The following is a 17,978-nucleotide window of genomic DNA, read 5'->3' as shown; positions in this document are numbered from 1 at the left end:
CCTGCCCTAAGGGTTTTGAGCCCTAGTAAGGCTGCTGGTGTGTTCTTCGTAGCGGGGGCGTGGCGCCATGGCGACCTTCGCCAAGCCAGAGAATGCTCTCAAGCGAGCGGAAGGTAATCTCTGTCCTTCTCGTGAAATTTCGTGTCGCAGCTCGGGGATTGACAATCGCTGCTCCAGAATTGATGAATGTGGGGCAAAAGGCGGCTGCGCTCCAGGCTCTCCACGATCTCATCACCTCCAAGCGGTATCGGGCGTGGCAGAAGCCGCTGGAGAAGATTATGTTCAAGTACGTGGAGCTGTGCGTGGACATGAGACGCGGCCGATTTGCAAAGGATGGTCTCATCCAGTACCGCATAGCTTGCCAGCAAGTGAACGTGAGCTCTCTGGAAGAGGTGATCAAGCACTTTATGCACCTTTCCAGCGAGCGGGCGGAGCAAGCCCAGGCCCAAGCGGAGGCTGCCGTGGTAACTTTCGATGTGGAGGACCTCGAGGCTGAGAAGACTCCGGAGGATCTGATGCTCAGCTACGTGAGCGGTGAGAAGGGGAAGGAGAGATCCGACAGAGAGCTCGTCACGCCGTGGTTTAAGTTCTTGTGGGAGACTTACAGGACAGTGCTGGAGATCCTTCGCAACAATTCGAAGCTGGAGAACTTGTACGCCGTAAGTATGCCTGTTCTTTTGCATTCGTTCTGATTTCCGGTGGTCTGTTATTGTCTGGCAGATGACTGCTCACCGTGCGTTCCAGTTCTGCTTGCAATACAAGCGGACTACTGAGTTTCGCCGCCTTTGTGAGATCTTGAGGAATCACCTGGCTAATCTCAACAAGTACAGAGACCAGAGAGACAGGCCGGATTTGACGCTTCCGGAGAGTTTGCAGCTTTATCTCGATACTCGTCTAGAACAGCTGAAAGTTGCAACGGAGCTCGAGCTTTGGCAGGTTAGTATTTTCTTCAATTTCGGAAGAGCGAATGTTCAAGTTTCTGACTGCTTGAATGCAGGAAGCCTTTCGAACGATAGAGGACATTCATGGGCTAATGTCGATGGTTAAAAAATCTCCGAAACCTCAGATGATGGCTATCTACTATGCTAAATTGATAAAGATCTTCTGGGTTTCTCAAAGCCATCTGTACCATGGTTATGCTTGGTATAAGCTCTATAATCTTCAAAAGAGTTACAACAAGAACCTCACTCCGAAGGATCTGCAACTGATGGCTTCATCCGTCCTGCTCTCGACGATTTCGGTTCAACCGTACGATAGAAAGCATGGAGCTCATCATTTCGAGCTCGAGATTGAGAAGGACAGGAACGTGAGAATGGCTAACCTTCTCGGGTTCTCGTTGGATCCTAAACGTGACAACCGCGAAGCGGTAAGCTCGTTTATGTGCTTCGTGTCGAAACTAACCGTACTTGATGCAGCTATCCCGCTCTGCTTTGCTCTCTGATCTGGTAAGTTATCAGCTGAATTTACGTCACACTTGCCAACGGTCTCTTTAAGCAGATATCCAAAGGAGTGTTGACGTACGTCCTGCCTGAGGTGAAGGACTTGTACTGTTTGTTAGAAAACGAGTTCCACCCTCTGGATCTTGCCACGAAAGTGCAACCTCTTCTCACGAAGTTACCTAAGCTTGGAGATAAGCTTTCAGCAGCTTCTCCAGTTCCCGAAGTTCTTCTTGAGGAGTTTATTCCAGCATTGCAGAACCTTACTACGTTGAGAGTTTTGCAGCAGGTATTGTCGTAATCAAGTTTGTGAACAATTTCATACTGCTTGTCCAGGTGTCCCAAGTTTATCAGACGATGCGAATCACAAACCTCAGCAACATGATACCTTTCTACAGCTTTACTGTGGTTGAGAAGCTTGCTGTAGATGCTGCAAAGTACAATTTCGTTCAGATGAAAATTGATCACGGGAAGGGTGTCGTTCATTTTGGCAGTCAGGTATGTTTACATCCTTTGATTTCCGTGTCCAACATGGCTTTACACTTACACAGGATCTAGAGTCTGACAAGATCAAAAACCATCTTACAATTTTGGCGAAGCGACTTAACAAGGCCATAGGTCTCATGCAACAACCTACTAAAAGACCCGAACAACGTTTCTCTGAGCTTCTTTCCATTGTGGAAAAGGACCATAAGCGACTTTTGGCCCGTAAAGTGATCATTGAGAAGAGAAAGGAGGACCAGGAGAAACAAATTTTAGAAGCGGTAAGCGTGGTTTTTTGGCATTCGAAGTATTCTTATGCGTTATTTCAGGAACGCGAGGAGGAAATCAGAAGGCAGCAGAAGCAAAAGAGTCTCGAGGACCAGGAAAGATTAAGGTTGCAGCGGGAATCCGAGCAAAGGGTGGAGGAAAGAGTAAAGAGGGAAATTGAGGAGAAGGAGATTGAAGATGCGAAACTTCTGTTGGACAAGCAGAAGGGAAGGCTCAAAAAGAAACCGACTGACCTGGTAAGGATGAGGCTGAACTTCTTACCATATGTTATTGATGTGGCTTTTCTCAGGATAAGCCGAAAACGAAAGAGGCCATAATGCAGCAAGTGCTCTTGGATCAAAAGAAGGAGCGCGAGGAGCTAGACCGTAGGCTCCAAAAACTTGCGAAGACAGTGGATCATTACGAAAGAGCAAAGCGTGAAGAAGAGCGCCCTCTGATTCAAGCTATGTACTTGAAGCGCCAAGAAGATGATCGAATTTATTTCGAGGAGCAACAGAAGGTACTGGGCTTATTTGTGATCTTTAACTAAATCAATCTGTGGTGTTTGCAGCTGGCCGTTGAGCAGAGTAGGCTGCAACACTCCGAAGACCTCCGTGAGAAGGAAAGACTGCTAAGAATGCAACAAGATAAGGTGAATGAGCCTGCATTTTTGTGTTCGGCTGTACTTAATGCTTTTTGCAGGAGGATGTTCAAAACGAGGTTTCGAGCCGCCGCAGAGGTGAATTTGAACGCCAGATGAGAATTCGAGAGGAAAGGATTGCAGAGGAGAGATCCCTGCGGAGGCAAGAGAGAGAGCGACGAAGGAAGATGGAGTACTATCGGATCCAAGAGGAGGCGCGCCTCATGAGACTGAGAGAAGAGGAGGAGGCTCGCAGGAGACAAGGTATGTGGTTTACTTCGTTGCAAGAAAGAATCTAACAACTTGTCTTGCAGAGGAGGAAAGGCGTAAGGTGGAAGAGGCCGAGAGGAAGGCCAAACTCGACGAGATGGCCGCCAAGCAACGGCAGCGAGAAGCGGAGGCGGAGGAGAAAGCCCGCAAGGAACGCGAGGCCCTGACCGAGAAGTCGAGCCTCTTCACCCCAACAAGGAGAGAGGGAGGGGCGCCGCCACCGTCTTCATCGTCTTTCGGGCTCCCGCGCTCGTCTCAGCCATTCAGAGGCGGCGCCCTGGACTCGTCACGTTCGTCGCGCTTCGACGACAGGAGGGAGAAGGAGCCGCCGCCACCTAGAGATCTCCGGGACGAGAGGAGCCGGGACTACGAGCGGAGCCGAGACCACGAGAGGAGAGATTATCCGGGGCCCGAGAGAAATCCGGGGAGAGACTACCCGAGAGAGCCCGAGCGGAGAGATTTGCCAGCGCCAGCCCCGGCCCCGACTACGACTGAGCCTCCAAAGCCTGGTAAGTATCAGCCACCGTCGAGGAGGAATCCACCGCAGCAGCAGCAGCAGCAGCAGCCCCAGCAGCAGCAAAGCAGCGGCTACTCGTCGAGAAGGTGGTGATAGATTTTGGACGAAAATAAGAGAGTTTTTTTTGGTCCTTTGTTTTTGTTTCGAATGTTTGGACTTCTTTCTTCGAGCTTAATTCAACTAAGTACCTAAAAGGTTTTATATATTGTCATTATATTCATTCTATATAACTAGCAACACAATAAACTTCTCTACGGAGATTTCCGGATGAGAGATTACTCAGGAGAGATTAAGTAAGCGGAGCACACAGCCACCAAGCAGGTTCTTTCTTCTTTATTTCCACTCTCCCGTGAGGGCCTTCTTTGAGAAAACCAGTTGTTTCTTTTTGGAAGTGGTGACTGAAAGAGAAGCCAGTTCGTACGTTTACTGGATCAACCTCAACTCGATGGGCTCATTCAGGACAAAGTCTCCCTGTTTCTCTCGGAGAGCTCTCATTGCTTCCAAGCTCGAGCAGAAACCAATGGCTGCCCGGCGAACCATCCTGTTGCCCTCCTTCGGAAACCTTGCAAGCGTCATTTGTACTCTGAAAGCAAGCGAAACAATAAGGTTTGGAAGGTGAAGAAACGAGAGCTTACGCATCTAGCATGGACAGTGCAGATGGATCAAAGCCGTATCCATCGAAGAAGCGCTCCAAGTCTTCGATCCTCCCTTCAGGCGGGATGTGGAGCATTAGCAGCTGCCAAGAGAAAAAGATGATTAGCAAGCCAAGGGATGAGCAATGGTCGACATACCATTCGACCGAGATACTTGTTCAAGTGCTCGGTCATCTGTGGATGTGTAGGTGGCATGAACTGGACAAACTACATCACGAAAACAAAGAAGCAAATTAGCTCCAGCAAGCATGATATTACCGATTCCATCTTGACAATCCGTCCGCCCAAACGGCCTTTGGTCTGCAGGATCTTGACAGCATTCTTTAAAGCTTCCGTCGAATCGAAGGCAATATGGCTATGGAAACAATCTGTCAAAAGCGAAACGACTGAAAGGAAGTGATACTCACGCGTAGAGGGGATAAAACTTTTCATCATAAGTCATGTGAACGCTGTCCTTTTGCAAATTCAGCTCCGAGAAGTAATTCACGATATCGTTTTTAAGTATCTGCCTCGGAAGATTATGTAGCTTGGCATACGTCTTTCCTGGTGCCATGTAAACGAATGAAGTTAGCGCGCGAATGGACGCATAAAACCGAGAGCTGGAAGCTTACTTTGAGCGCGAAACGACAGCTGCGGTGGCCTTTGCCTGGGAACCTGTCGCGCGTTCACGTTCGTGTTCGTCTTGGAGAGTATTTCCAGAAAGCTTTCGTTCTGAGAGGCAGGAGGTGGCGCTGGCGCCTTGGACGTCTCCACTTCGAGTAGAGACTCCAGGCCCTTCACAGGCTCCTCCACATGCTCCACAGTCTCCACCACGGCCTCACTTTCATCTCTACTGCTCCCTTCGGTAGCCTCTTCGTTTTCCTCAACACCACCGCCACTCGGCAATCCTGCTTCAGCCATAGCCATCGCTGCCGCATCATACTCTTGTGACTCCTCCGCCGCTGACTCTCCCTCCGCCTCGTGCTCGGCCACAGTGCCAGTCTCCTCCGCCTGCACCTCGGGCTCTTGCACAGCCGCAACCATCTCCACCTCACCACCTTTGTCCTCAGCAAAAGCTTCACTGGCTTCCGCTTTCGCCACCTCCTCGTGAACCTCCTCATGCATCTCTGCCGGCGGTGGAGCAACCTGTTGTGATTCAGGAGGAACAGCAACCACCTCCGGCTCCATCTCGTGCTGCTTTTGCTGCTCAACGTGCAACTCTGCTGCGGCACTCATCTCCAATCCACCAACCTGCGAAGCCTCATAAGTTTCTGCCTCTGTCGAGCCAAGTACCTCTACACGCTCGCTCGTCTCGTGACTTTCCACCAGCACGGCCTGAGAAGCAGTAGTAGTGGGAACAGCAGAAGTATCAGACCAAGTGGCCGCTGCATTGACATCCTGACCACCATACGCCGGCGCTGGAGCTGGAGCTGGAGGAGCCGGAACACTCTGCTGTGAGTAAGTATAGCCATAGTCAGGAGGTGGGACGTAGTGTTGATGCACAGGGGCAGCGTTGTAAAGTACCTGTGGCTCCACATTATATTGCTGGACGTGGTAGTATCCTTGCGGTTCCACATTGTAGTGCTGGGGGTGAGCGCTGCCAGGCGGCGGTGGATACTGCTGGTGGTGATGGAGTTGATGCTGTGCTTGGGCGTTCCAGGGGTATGGAACTTGCGGAGGAGGAGGTGGTGGAGGAGGAGGAGGATAGTATCCTTGCTGCTGGTATGGAGAGCTGTAATCCGTGAATCCACCCTGCGTCACCACCGGCACGAATCCATTGCTCGAGTGCGAGTGACTCATGCTTTGGACGAATCCGGCGTGCGTTGGAGGAGGATGAGGAGGCGGTGGCGCTTGTGGATGAGCCCCCGTGTCCATCACAAAGCCTTCTTGCGTGGGTGGAGGCCATGCCTGATTCTCCTGATTGCCTTCTTGATTCTCTACAAACATACCGGGAATGTACCTCCCATCGCCGCCGCCACCACCGCAGAGATTGCGCTTGGAGATTCCGAGAGCTCCCGCCGTGGCGCCCTTGCTGAGCACCGGAATGGCGCCGATCTTCTTCGCTAGGAGCATCATGCCCGCCATAGCCACGAGCTCATCACACCAATAAACCCTAAAGCAATCTTAGGGTTTTAGCAAGGCAGGATGGGCGGGAATGTGGGGAGACGCGATTGAGGCGCTCAATGTGAGCCCAGACCGATCATCGCGGCTCGCAAGATCTTCCGGAGCTTGCCTAAACAATGCGATTGTGGCGTATGATAATCTTCCAGGGCAAATCTTGGAGCTTTAGATGGCATGGCCATTGCCAATGTCCTGGATAGAAGGCAATGCATTGAGCTCATCGATTCGTGCGGCACTTCCACGCTCGCCAAACACATCCACACTCGAATCCCCGCCCACATTCTCCGCTGGGACGCATTCGTCTCCAACAGGCTCCTCAAGCTCCATGGCAAGCACGGAAATCTCCCACAGGCAGAGGAGGTGTTTAACACCCTCGACGACGATGCCAGGGACTCCTTCTCCTGGGATTTCATGCTCACGGCGTACACTCAAAACCGGCAACTGGACAGCGCCAAGGGCATCTTCGATCGAATGCCCGCAAGGAATCTGTTCTCTTGGACCCAGATCATCGTTGCATTCGCCCAACAGGGATTTCTCACAGACGCGCAAGCGCTGTTCGAGGAAATGCCAGCACGGGACACGATTTCGTGGACTTCACTGGTTGCGGCATTTGCCCAAACAGGGCATGTTTTTGCAGCAAAACTCGTGTTTGATTCCATGCCAGAGCACGACGTTGTCTCGTCAACCGCGATGCTTGGTGCCTACGCACAAGAGGGAAATGTTTTTGATTCCAGGAATCTCTTTGAGAGCATGGAGCAAAGGAATCTTATGACGTGGAACACCTTGCTAACGGCATATACCCAATCAGGGTATCTTGTGAGAGCCATTGAGGTCTTCAAAAGCATGCCAGAACACAATGTGGTATCTTCTACTGAGATACTCAACGCGTACGCAGACGCTGGAAAGCTTGAGTCCGCAAAGCGATTGTTTGATTCCATGCCGGAGCAAGATCTCGTCTCAACAACAGCTATGGTCACAGCATTTGCCGTAAATGGGCATCTGGAAGGTGCCGAAAGAATCTTTCTCGGGAGAATGCCATTCCACGACATGGTGTCTTCGACGGCAATTCTCTCTCTTTACGCCCAAACGGGTCATGTTGCCAAGGCCTGGCTAGTTTATCAGAGAATGCCTTTCTGCAACCTGGCCACCACAACTGCAATGCTTGCCGCATATACCATGAACGGGCATCTCGTCGATGCTAAGAGAATCTTCTTCAGCATGCCTCAGCGGGACTTAGTCTCGTCAACGGCATTGCTGACCGCATATGCCGAAGCGGGAAAATATTCAGATGCCGAGAGGATGTTCAACGAAATGCCGGAAAGGGATGTTGTAGCCTCGACCGCGATGCTCTCCACATATGCCCAAAGCGGGCAGCTTCATCTTGCGGAAGCTATCTTTCACTCCATACCAGAAAAAAATCTCATAGTCTCTACTGCGATGCTCGCCGCGTACACGCAAAACAGCCATCTTGAGCACGCAAAGAAGATCTTTGACGAAATGCCAGACCAGAATCTCGTATGTAGAAACGCTATGCTCAATGCATATGCCCAGAACGGGCATCTGGAGGAGGCTGTGAGAATGTTCCACGCCATGCCGGAGCACGACACTTTCTCCTACACGGCGATGCTGTCGGTGTGCTCCCAGGCAGGAAACATCAGCCACGCCAAGAAGATCTTTGACAGGATGCCGACACAGAATGTCGCATCGTGGGGGGCAATGATGACACTCTACACGCAGACCGGATGCTCCGCAAATGCCTTTGACGCCTTCTACACGATGAAGACGGTGGATTCGCCGGACGAGACTTGCTTCGTCCTGGCACTGCTCGCATGCAATCACGCCGGGAAGCTCTACCTCGGCAAGTCGTGCTTCGCGTCCATGATCGTGGATTACGGACTGGAACCCACCAAGCAGCACTACTGCTGCGTGGTTGATCTTCTGGGCCGAGCTGCCCGGCTCAGCGACGCGCAAGATCTCCTCGCAAGCATGCCTTTTGTGCCGGATCCATTCGAATGGAGGTGCTTCCTTGGAGCGTGTAGAAGCCATAGCAGCCTCCAACACGGTGCCAAAGCCGCCAAATCGGTTCTGGGCCTCAACTCCAAAGACTCCTCGGCTTATGTACTTCTTTCCAACCTGTATGGCATGACCGCATAGGAAAACTACTGATCTTTGCTAGTCTTACACTACATTCTTTAATAATATTATTATGTTCTTAAAATTCTTAATAATATTATAGATTTGGTAAAAAATAAAATACCGTGCCAATTTGCCGTTATTAAATGTAATCACAGCATCCCATGGCACCAACTTTTTATTTTTCACTTGTCACGGGCTCCAAAAGTCAATCAAACCCGTGGATAGAATACGTTTAAAGCTGTGTCACTTTGTGGAAATCAATTCGCTTTGGCTTTGGCGTCCTTGGCTTGGCCCCTTCGTCGCAGATCGAGATTGCTGCTGAGGCGAATGGCGGAGACGATCCTCTCGGGGACGAGGCTGATGAGCCACCATAGCAAATGGTGTGCCCAGTAAGGCGTGGCCACCGCCTCGTAGCCAATGCTTCTCAGTGCCGACTTTGCGTAGGCCTCTGGGGACGGGACAGTGAGGGAAGTGTTTCTTATCTTGGCCATCTTCGTCTTCACGTAGAGAGGAACCTGGAAATGCAAAGGAAACTCAAGCCTGGAATCTTTTTCTTCTTTTTTTTTCCTCGTACCTGACACTGGACGTCGATCCCACAGTGCCTGTACTCGTTGTACATGGATCGAGACAGGATTTCTATGTACCTGGGAAGCGAGAAGAGGATACAAAACTGTGCACTGTTAATCAATGCGGTGGAGGTGGTGGAGCATGAAAATTATTCCCACTGGCCCCTCAGAACCGAGAATGAAAGAATATCAAACTTTAGACAGCCAACATTGATAAAAAGGAAAAGTGAAATCGCCAATAAACAATGGGATCTTTCAGACAAATGCACAGAGATGTGTGGCGGAAAAGAAAAATGTGCGTGGCAACACGAGAGCAAGAAAACAGTAACGAGGAAGAAAGCGATACAATCTTTCAGGCAATGAAGGAAAATTCGCCAGCCTCAATCATGTATGAGTGAGAGAGAACACGAAGAAGGAAACTTCAATGTTGGAAGAACACGAAAGGAAGCTAGAAGAAGAAGGGAGAAAAGAGAAAGCCCCCACTCACCCTTTAGTCGCGGCATAGATGGCGTAGAGTGGATCCGATGGAAGAATCGTTCCAGATCCAGAGCCAATGTTGACAATGGCTCCCTTTCTCCGCTTGAGCATCTGAGGAACAAGGAGCTGGCTCATCCGAGTGGTAGCCACCACATTGACGCGCACCAATCTCTCCAGTAGATCCCCGTCCACCTCGTGGAAGTACCTGGCGTAGGGATAGCTCACCCCGACGTTGTTGACGAGAATCCCCACTTCCAATCCCTCCACAACCTCGCCAATGCTCTTCAATCCCGCCTCCAATTTCTCGCTCGCGAAGTCCAGCACCACGAATTTCACAAGCACGCCACTGTAGATCCGCTGGATGTCCCTCACGAGCTCCTCCAGCTTGGATTCCGTGCGCCCCACTGCCACCACGTTGATGCCGCGCGCCGCGAGCTGAAAGCAAAACGCCCTGCCGATTCCATCGCTCGCGCCCGTCACCACCGCCCAGCTCCCGTAGCGGTGGAGATTCTTGCCCGGCCGGAGCAAGACGATCCAGATCGCGGTGGCGAATTGGATCCCGGCTCTGATCGCGCAGTACGTCCCCAGCAATGAGAAGGCCAGGAAGAGGAGCTGCTCCGGCGGGGCGCTGAGAATGCGGCCGAGCAGCGCATGCATCGCGATTCGTTCGATCGAGAGGAAGAGCGGAATCCTCAAGAAAGAATTAAAACCTAATCCAGGAAGAAGAAAATTAACCTAACTAAAGTTCTGGTTTAGTTAAGATCCATCCACCATATTCAACGACCATTTAAAACCCTTTACGAGTTTCCGTTCTCACAGATTTATACGTGTGGTGGACAGCAGGTTGAACATCCAAGGAGAGGAAAAAGAAAATCTGCACTAGCTAGAAGCATTGTATTCCTGAAGACATTTTATTAGAAAAATTTCTTGGTCGTATGAGGAAATTGTCCCTTCTCAAGTTTTAGTTCCTAGAAGTGTTGTGACACATAATCACAACATCATTTCTTTCCTTATCTTTCTTTTACACGAACACCAAATCTATCCAGTTACAAGCCAGTTAGGGATTGGACCATTTTATGTTTCTCTCTAAATTATCAATTATCCCTGCCTTGGCTTTGAGATACTTTCCTCTAGAATGGTAGGGTGTCTTCTTAAGGTGCCATAACATCAAGATCTTCAAAGTGAAAAGGTTTATCTTTTTGTTTTTGCCATTATGCTTTTTGTTTTTCTACAGGGATTTTGTCATTAGTCTTGAGTTTCTTTTTGAAGACTCTAAAAGATTTTTTGTTTTTTTATAATTTCAAACTAGTATAGACAAGGGTTTCCAGAGCAAATGCATAGCGACAAGAGCAACAGGAGCAGCTAGATCCTTCTTTCTAGAGCTGATGAGATCACTATAGGTTATATGCATATTTTTCTAGTAAAACAATTTCATATAGAAAATTTCTCAAAGATATCAACCAAATTAGTGAGCACTTTTAAAACAAAAAACTTCCTTAGATCTTAAGTATCAGGCTAAAATTTAATATATCAACACACTCACTATTACATTAGTTATTGGTATGATGGAAAAGTAGAAATTTTAATAAGAAAAGTAGATGTATAAGCTCCTTCTAAAAATAAAGTTCCAAAGTCAAAGAAGTACTTACATTTTCTGGTTAAAGAAAAAGTAATAGGAGATTCTTGAATATACTTTCTGGTTATATTAATATAAGTTTTGGAGCTTGATTAAATATAATTGGAAGTTTATTTATAGAATTTTTTATCTATATCTAAAGAAGAATGAAGGAATTAAAAATCAAAAACACAATCTTGAACACTAGAGTAAAACACTACCAAAAAGCTTGTCCTTTAATTGCAATGCCCCTCACCTTCACCAATATAAATACTCAAGATATGAATATTGAATAACCCTCTAATGGCTAAACAACCACTGCTAAAATGAGGTGTCTAGGAAGTAGAAAACTAGCATATAAGGTAATCTATTGATGTATAACATAAAAAAGCATAAGAAGAAAATTATTGTGTTTATAATAAGTGAAGGTAATTAATATGATCCGGCGCAAAAAGACAGAAATCTAATCCCCCTAGACTCACCTCTTGAAGTTCCTCACCACCCAGCCACCCCCGAGCTACCTCAAAAGCTCCATTGTGCCACCGCTCCATTGTAAGCATTAGGGTAGGTTTTGTCCCTTACCCTAATATACCTTATATACTCTTGAGCCTCCAATGTTGACCACGTGGTCAAAGCTGGCACCTAACAATTCTTCCCCCCCCCAACAAAGTCTTTGTCCCAATGACTTGTACCAGTGATCACCCTTTCTGGGGAACCTTGCTTAAGCTCTTGGTCCATCTTCCACAACCGTATACATCAAAGAGGCATTGGGCCCGTCACTCCGAGATAGTACACCTTTCAACTGGCTGACATAAAATACCGAATGAATTTTCACCCCAGCTGGCAGCCACACCGGATAAGCCGCTTTACCAATGCGCTCTAGCACTTCATATGGACCAGCATATTGATGAGAAATTTATCATTCTTCCCTATCCGTAAAGGTACCAAAGTGTTCCCCCGCTTACTTGATGGAAATATCACTTGCACAAAAATGAGATCACCCATCTTATATTCCCGGAATTGGCGATGCTCATTGGCAAACTTCTCCGCTCTATCCTGAGCTGCTTGCAAATTCTGTTTGCACACCACCAGAATCATCATCCAATTCTGTGGCTAGATCAGTAGTTTCGGAATCAAGCTTATCTTAAAGGTCCTTACTCAAATGCAATCCCAACTCCACTGCTATTCGAGGATGCCTTCCAAACATGGCAAAGTAAGGACTTAGCTTGGTTCCACTATGTTGGTTATTGTTGTAAGAAAATTGCACCAACGGAAGATATAAATCCCACTATCCTTGCCTTTGACCAATGCTACAACGTAGTATATCTTCCACCACCTGATTCACATGCTCGGTTTACCCATCCGTCTGAGGATGATTTCCACTTGAGAGTTTCAAAGTCACTTGCATAGCCTTTGCAAAGCTTTTCCAAAATCCACTAGTGAACTTTGAATCTCGATCACTAATGATGTCCTCCGGCAAACCAAAATCCGGAAAAACCTTCTCCAAGTAAACCGTAGCCAAGTCTAAGGCAATGATAGTCTTCCGAAGAGCCAACAACTGCACATACTTCGTCAACTGATCCACTATAACCCATACTTGCTCCTTTTGCCTCTATGTTCATGGTGACAAGTGATGAAGTCCATAGAGATACTACACCAATGGCTCTGAGGAATAGATAAAGGTTGCAAAAGTCCCCCCATCTTCTCCCGTGGCACCTTAACCTGCTGACAAAACTCGCATGAGTTATAATACTTGAGGATATCAGCTTTTATATTCCTCCAATAAAAATTGCGTTTAATCAACTCATACGTCTTCTTCCCCCCAAAATGACCGGCTTCTAGACGATCATGATAGTGGAATAAAACGTGAGTAAGTAACGCATCCACCCTTGGCAAATATACACGGCCATTGTAGTAAAGAATCTCATCCACCAATGAGAAAGGGGCTTCCATCTGGTCTCGCAAAGAGGCCATCTCAACATCCTAAGCTTGAGCATGCCCAACCAACTGCCCAAACTCACTGATCACCTTACTCAAATGATGACAAAATCGTGTTTGTAATGTTGTCATATAATGAATACGAGATAAAGCATTTGCCACCACATTTGATTTTCCTGGACGATGCTCAATAGGAAACTCCCCAAACTCCATGAGTTTGACCATCCAACAAGTTTGCCTAGTGTTCAACTCCTTCTGTGTGAAAAGATACACAAGTGGTTTGTGATCTATCAACACCATGAACACTACACCATAAAGATAGTGCCGCCATGTCCGCAAAGCATGAACAATAGAGAATAACTCTTGCTCATATGTGGAATAGCGTTACTTCGCAGAATTCAAAGTTCGACTCTCATATGCAATAGGCTGTCCCTCTTGCATGAGAACTCCTCCCAATGCATAACCACTCACATCGCATGTCACCTCGTAAGGTTTCAATGAATTAGCAATGCGATTGGTTGGAGTCTCGCTCAACAATCGCTTTAGCGCCACAAAACTCTCTTTTTGTGGCTTCTTCTACTCGAATGGCACATTCTTCCGTAACAACTGCGTCAAAGGAATAACCACCTCTGCAAACTTATGTTGGAAACGTTGGTAGTAACTAGCCATACCAAGAAAATTGCATAACTCGGCCATTGTAGTTGGTGTAGGCCAATTTTCCATCACAACCACCTTCTGTGGATCTGTCTTGACACCCTTAGATGTCACAATATGGCCTAAATATTCCACTTTCGACTTTGCAAATTCACATTTGCTCTTCTTCGCATAAAGTTTGTTATCTTGGAGTAACAAAAGAACTTTGTGCAAATGCACCTTATGCTCCTCCATATTCTTGCTAAAAACAAGAATATCGTCCAAGAAAATCTTCACAAACTTATGAAGATAATGCCCAAATACCTCCGTCATCAACCGAGTAAATGTGGCTGGTGCATTCGTCAAACCAAACGGCATAACTGTAAACTCAAAATGTCCGAAGCTTGTGTTGAATGCCATCTTGGAGATAGATGCATCATTCATTGCAATCTAATGATATCCACTCCTTAGATCAATCTTGGTAAACACTCGTGCTTCACCAAGCTTGTCTAGGATATCATCCACACGTGGCATCGGCATCTTATCCTTCACTGTCTTTTTGTTCAAAGCGTAATAGTCAATACACATTTACATTGAACCATCCTTCTTCTTCACAAGCAGGACTGGAGCACCAAATGGAGACTTACTTGGCTAAATAAATCCAAACTCAAGTAACTCCTTGACTTGTCATTGAACTTCTTGCTCCTCCGCATAACTTAACTAAAATGGATGCCAGTAAATTGGCCGTATCCCCAGCTCCAATGTAATCCCATGTTCCACACCTCGTAACGGAGGCAACCCATGGGAAGTTCAGATGGGAAAACATCAGAAAACTCATCAAGTACTTCCTGTACTGCTACTTCTCCCCCACACGTGCCTTGGTCCCCTAAGTCACGAACAAACAGCAAGTAACTCGAAAGTGCTTTTCCATTATGACAACTTCAAAGATGTAGTAGAGAGCATAACAACTTGTGGTTGAACGCCCTTGCCAAACCACACATCTTGAACACCACCATACTTTAGCGAGATACAATTAATACTCCACTTTATCTCTGGATCCACCTTCACCAACCATGGCATCCCAAGAATGAAATCCACACGATGGATATCTGCAAGATAAAAAGTCTCCACAAGTGTGGTTTTGCCAACCAACACTTCCAGCCCCTTGACACAAGCATCGAAATGCTGAGCAGAGGTAGCTACACCTTCCACTGTGTATGGAAGAACTCCGCATGTGACCAGGCCATGCTCCGCAACAAACTTTGCCGAAACAAAGTTGTCATCGCCCCTACTATCCAGTAAAATCTGCATTGGATCGCCATGGAACATGCCCTCTAGCATTAAAGCTAATGCACATGTATCCTTGAGCTCCATCTTGTTCCACACACAGTTGAGTTGATGAATAACAATTGAAAGTCTCTTCCTCCGACCGGAATAGTCGTTCTCGTCATCCTCACGCTATAAAGTGTGCAACTTTTTAGTATCTGACTTACTGTGAGAAGAATATTGGCCATTCTTCTTATCCTGCTGCTTGTTCTTTAATTGCGGACAATCAGCCTTGTAGTGTTCACGTTCACCGCAATGATGACAACCCTGTCTATAATTCTTCACAAAGAACTTCTGCTTCTTGGACCCCTTTGCATTCGAAGTAGTCACCGCTGACTTCAACTTGTGATGCTTGTTCCCATCCTTGTGTCCACAGAAATCATCACGACGATTCTCGATAGAAGGACTCTGTGAACGCTTGCGAGACTTGTGCTTGTCATTGTCAAGTCGACGAGCCGCATCAAAGAGCTCTTCCAAACTCTTTGTAGGCTGAGAATGACGCAAGTGTTGCTGCATGCTCTCACTATGTAGGCCATCAATGAAGTAGGACTTGTTTTGATCTGGATCCTTCGTTGGAACATGATTAATCAAGTGAGTAAGCTTCTCAATATAGTCCCCGAGCATCATTTTCCCTTGCTGGAAATGTTGAAATTCTATACAAGCATTCTCCACGTCGTAATAAGGGGCAAAACATAAATGAAAAGCAACCTCAAACTCATCCATGGTAAACATTGGTGGTTTTTTATCTGCAACATGAGACTCCTCAAGCCAATTCCACCATCGAAGACCCGCATCATGCAAAACCATTGGAATAGCTACTAAAGCCTTTGCATCTGGAGTTCCCCTAGCATCCAAGAACTTCTTCACATTGGCTAGCCAAGCGAGACACTCATCCATGCCACCTGTAGCACACGTGGTTTTTACCCTTTATCCTAGATTTACCATAGGATAACACCACGAAGCGGAACCTAAACCCTCTTTGTGCCATGTGACAGATGCCACGTGTCACATGCCACGTGTCCAAAGGACAGTGGTGTGGAACCCGAGTTTTAAGGCCTTGGGCCACTAAACAAAGGAACGGTGCCAAACTCCCAAGCATGGAGCCAGGGAGTGACGGAACCGAACCATGGAGCAACTCCCGAGCATACAGCCCAAAAAGTGAAGGGACAGGAGCCTAGAGTGACTTAGAACAGTCCTTGAGCAACCAGCATCCTAATGCCAAGACTAGCATGCAAAACAGAGCCAAATGGAGCTTGGCACTATTTCAGCATACCGGTGGCTTAACGTGAGGATATGGGTACTCCACCAGCTAGCATGGAAGGGAATTTGGGCTTACACCCAAGCCGGACGTAGAACAAGGACAGGCACGCAAGCGGGAGCTAGACTATGCCTCAAGTTGGTCGGCCATGCTCGACCTACCCACTATCCTTACTATACATTTGGAAACCCCCACAACCACCCCCCCACCTCCCCTTGAGGGACACACGCTTTGGGCTTTCACCCCAAGCCTCCCTTAATACCAGGAGTTAGTCTCTGGGACAAGTCTAAAACTTACTAAATATGGAATGGCCTTAGATTGCGAATTTGGACACGGGACGAACACTATTGTGTTCAGGCTGATCTCCACATTCTATAGATATGCCAAATGAGCTAATCTAGACACTTTCCATAAATAGCACTTGGGACCGAAATGAGACCAACACAAAGGGTATGATAGCGAGGGTGTTTGGCAGACACAATAAGCTATCATCTAGCGAATATTGAGGGACTAGTCTCAATATCGCGGGGGTTCCCAACACTAGCAAGTGCAAGTCAACGAATGAGTTTCTCTAACCAGGTCAAGTATGCTTGACAAATAGCATATAGGAATTCTGTCCTTATGCTCATTTGGTCAAGTGCACACACGATGACCAATTTCTCAACTAGCTTGGGTGGAGACCATAAAAGGGACTAACAATACCGACCTCCTGCCATCGTGGCAGTAAGAAAAGAGTGCCCGTAAGGACTGGTTGACAAGTATCTTTCGATACCTGAAGTCACATTCATGACACTCTCCCCCCCTTGGGAAGATCGACGTCCTCGTCGATGCATACTCGAGTCTAGAATACCGCCAAGGAAACAACTCTAGAAAAAGTTCACGGTATTCACACTATGTGAGAAATGCACCAACTTAAATGAGTTAGGGGTAACCTCTTTGTCTAACGCGGATGCGCTACTAACTCAGACACCTTCCGGCCATCGTCGACAAGGAAATGACTAATGGAGTCAGCCACCCTTGTTGCTCTGGGTGTCATCCAGCTACAAAAGTGTGATACGCCCCTGCCCGTAGGTGGTATAGAGAGAGAAGCCAGAGGCCCCAACCCTCCTGAGCAAAGAAACCAAACCCGTCAGTAAGGTTTAGATAGACTATTGTAAATAGGTAGGTAGAGTTGTTTACACGGTCACGCCCTTTTAACGAAATAAGGAACATCGACAAAGAAGTAGGTTATGTGACCAGTCAACAGTAGCTACCCCATGACTAAAGATTTCAACATGCACATGAAATGTCGAAGCCAGTCTGCTTATACTGGCCTAAACTCAAAGATCAATATATGGACTATATCAAAGTCAGAGACAATGATATCTTAAAGACTTAATTATCAGTGATCATATCTTAGATTAGAACACAAAAATATTCTAAGTAAATTATCATCCGATAAACCAGTAATATAGTAGAGAAACCACCAAGATCACTATAGTTGGTAAATATAGGATTCACCATTCTATAAAATTCAATAGCTAGTATATTATCAAGGAAACATAATGATAAAACTTAACTACTGAAGGTTGTAGATAGTATGCTAAACAACTTACAAAAGATAACTCAAAGAACACTAAGTATCATTGACTGGTAAGCAAAATGCTCGCAAATGTATTACCCA

General features: G+C 47.1%; 4 protein-coding genes across 7 annotated transcripts; 2 read left to right on the top strand and 2 right to left on the bottom strand.

Moving 5' to 3' along the window:
* The first annotated feature begins 15 nt into the window (after positions 1 to 15).
* Positions 16 to 3,816, top strand: LOC9662695 (eukaryotic translation initiation factor 3 subunit A). The gene is made up of 13 exons (XM_024662018.1): positions 16 to 113; positions 178 to 659; positions 721 to 936; positions 998 to 1,366; positions 1,416 to 1,445; positions 1,498 to 1,725; positions 1,773 to 1,934; positions 1,988 to 2,200; positions 2,249 to 2,443; positions 2,497 to 2,706; positions 2,758 to 2,838; positions 2,889 to 3,090; positions 3,141 to 3,816. The coding sequence occupies exons 1-13, from the start codon at positions 68 to 70 to the stop codon at positions 3,704 to 3,706; spliced, it is 3,000 nt and encodes a 999-aa protein (XP_024517786.1). The 5' UTR covers positions 16 to 67; the 3' UTR covers positions 3,707 to 3,816.
* An 84-nt stretch (positions 3,817 to 3,900) lies between these two features.
* Positions 3,901 to 6,416, bottom strand: LOC9662694 (proline-, glutamic acid- and leucine-rich protein 1). Of its 4 annotated transcripts, none has more exons than XM_002988163.2 (7): positions 5,539 to 6,416; positions 4,878 to 5,496; positions 4,674 to 4,809; positions 4,525 to 4,621; positions 4,405 to 4,473; positions 4,249 to 4,349; positions 3,901 to 4,196 (listed from the first exon to the last, which is right to left on the bottom strand). In XM_002988163.2, exons 1-7 carry the CDS (start codon positions 6,328 to 6,330, stop codon positions 4,037 to 4,039), a joined length of 1,974 nt encoding a protein of 657 aa, XP_002988209.2. In that variant the 5' UTR covers positions 6,331 to 6,416; the 3' UTR covers positions 3,901 to 4,036. The 4 variants fall into 4 exon arrangements, with proteins under 4 accessions (XP_002988209.2, XP_024517790.1, XP_024517791.1 ...); XM_024662022.1 differs by having other exon boundaries at positions 4,878 to 5,697; positions 5,770 to 6,416; XM_024662023.1 differs by having other exon boundaries at positions 4,878 to 5,694; positions 5,770 to 6,416.
* A 124-nt stretch (positions 6,417 to 6,540) lies between these two features.
* On the top strand, positions 6,541 to 8,520 carry LOC112341604 (pentatricopeptide repeat-containing protein At4g02750-like). Its single transcript, XM_024661997.1, has one exon. The coding sequence runs from the start codon at positions 6,541 to 6,543 to the stop codon at positions 8,518 to 8,520; it is 1,980 nt and encodes a 659-aa protein (XP_024517765.1).
* Positions 8,521 to 8,609: 89 nt separating this feature from the next.
* On the bottom strand, positions 8,610 to 10,269 carry LOC9662693 (very-long-chain 3-oxoacyl-CoA reductase 1). Its single transcript, XM_002988162.2, has 3 exons — positions 9,556 to 10,269; positions 9,077 to 9,146; positions 8,610 to 9,017 (listed from the first exon to the last, which is right to left on the bottom strand). The coding sequence occupies exons 1-3, from the start codon at positions 10,200 to 10,202 to the stop codon at positions 8,760 to 8,762; spliced, it is 975 nt and encodes a 324-aa protein (XP_002988208.1). The 5' UTR covers positions 10,203 to 10,269; the 3' UTR covers positions 8,610 to 8,759.
* Between the last annotated feature and the right edge of the window lie 7,709 nt (positions 10,270 to 17,978).

This window comes from Selaginella moellendorffii, unplaced genomic scaffold, assembly GCF_000143415.4.
Source record: "Selaginella moellendorffii unplaced genomic scaffold, v1.0 SELMOscaffold_87, whole genome shotgun sequence".
In the NCBI taxonomy this organism is placed as follows: domain Eukaryota; kingdom Viridiplantae; phylum Streptophyta; class Lycopodiopsida; order Selaginellales; family Selaginellaceae; genus Selaginella; species Selaginella moellendorffii.
This window is presented reverse-complemented; position numbering and strand designations above follow the sequence as displayed.

Excerpts from the sequence above, each read along its gene's own strand:
- LOC9662695 (XM_024662018.1), top strand. The coding sequence starts at position 68 with ATGGCGACCTTCGCCAAGCCAGAGAATGCTCTCAAGCGAGCGGAAG. Across the intron at positions 1,726-1,772 it reads CGTTGAGAGTTTTGCAGCAG|GTGTCCCAAGTTTATCAGAC; the intron begins GTATTGTCGTAA and ends CTGCTTGTCCAG. Across the intron at positions 2,707-2,757 it reads ATTTCGAGGAGCAACAGAAG|CTGGCCGTTGAGCAGAGTAG; the intron begins GTACTGGGCTTA and ends TGGTGTTTGCAG.
- LOC9662694 (XM_024662021.1), bottom strand. The coding sequence starts at position 6,330 with ATGGCGGGCATGATGCTCCTAGCGAAGAAGATCGGCGCCATTCCGGTG. Across the intron at positions 4,810-4,877 it reads GCTGTCGTTTCGCGCTCAAA|GAAAGACGTATGCCAAGCTA; the intron begins GTAAGCTTCCAG and ends ACATGGCACCAG. Across the intron at positions 4,622-4,673 it reads AAGTTTTATCCCCTCTACGC|CCATATTGCCTTCGATTCGA; the intron begins GTGAGTATCACT and ends TTGTTTCCATAG.
- LOC112341604 (XM_024661997.1), top strand. The coding sequence starts at position 6,541 with ATGGCCATTGCCAATGTCCTGGATAGAAGGCAATGCATTGAGCTCATC.
- LOC9662693 (XM_002988162.2), bottom strand. The coding sequence starts at position 10,202 with ATGCATGCGCTGCTCGGCCGCATTCTCAGCGCCCCGCCGGAGCAGCTC. Across the intron at positions 9,147-9,555 it reads ATCTATGCCGCGACTAAAGG|GTACATAGAAATCCTGTCTC; the intron begins GTGAGTGGGGGC and ends CTCGCTTCCCAG. Across the intron at positions 9,018-9,076 it reads GGATCGACGTCCAGTGTCAG|GTTCCTCTCTACGTGAAGAC; the intron begins GTACGAGGAAAA and ends TTGCATTTCCAG.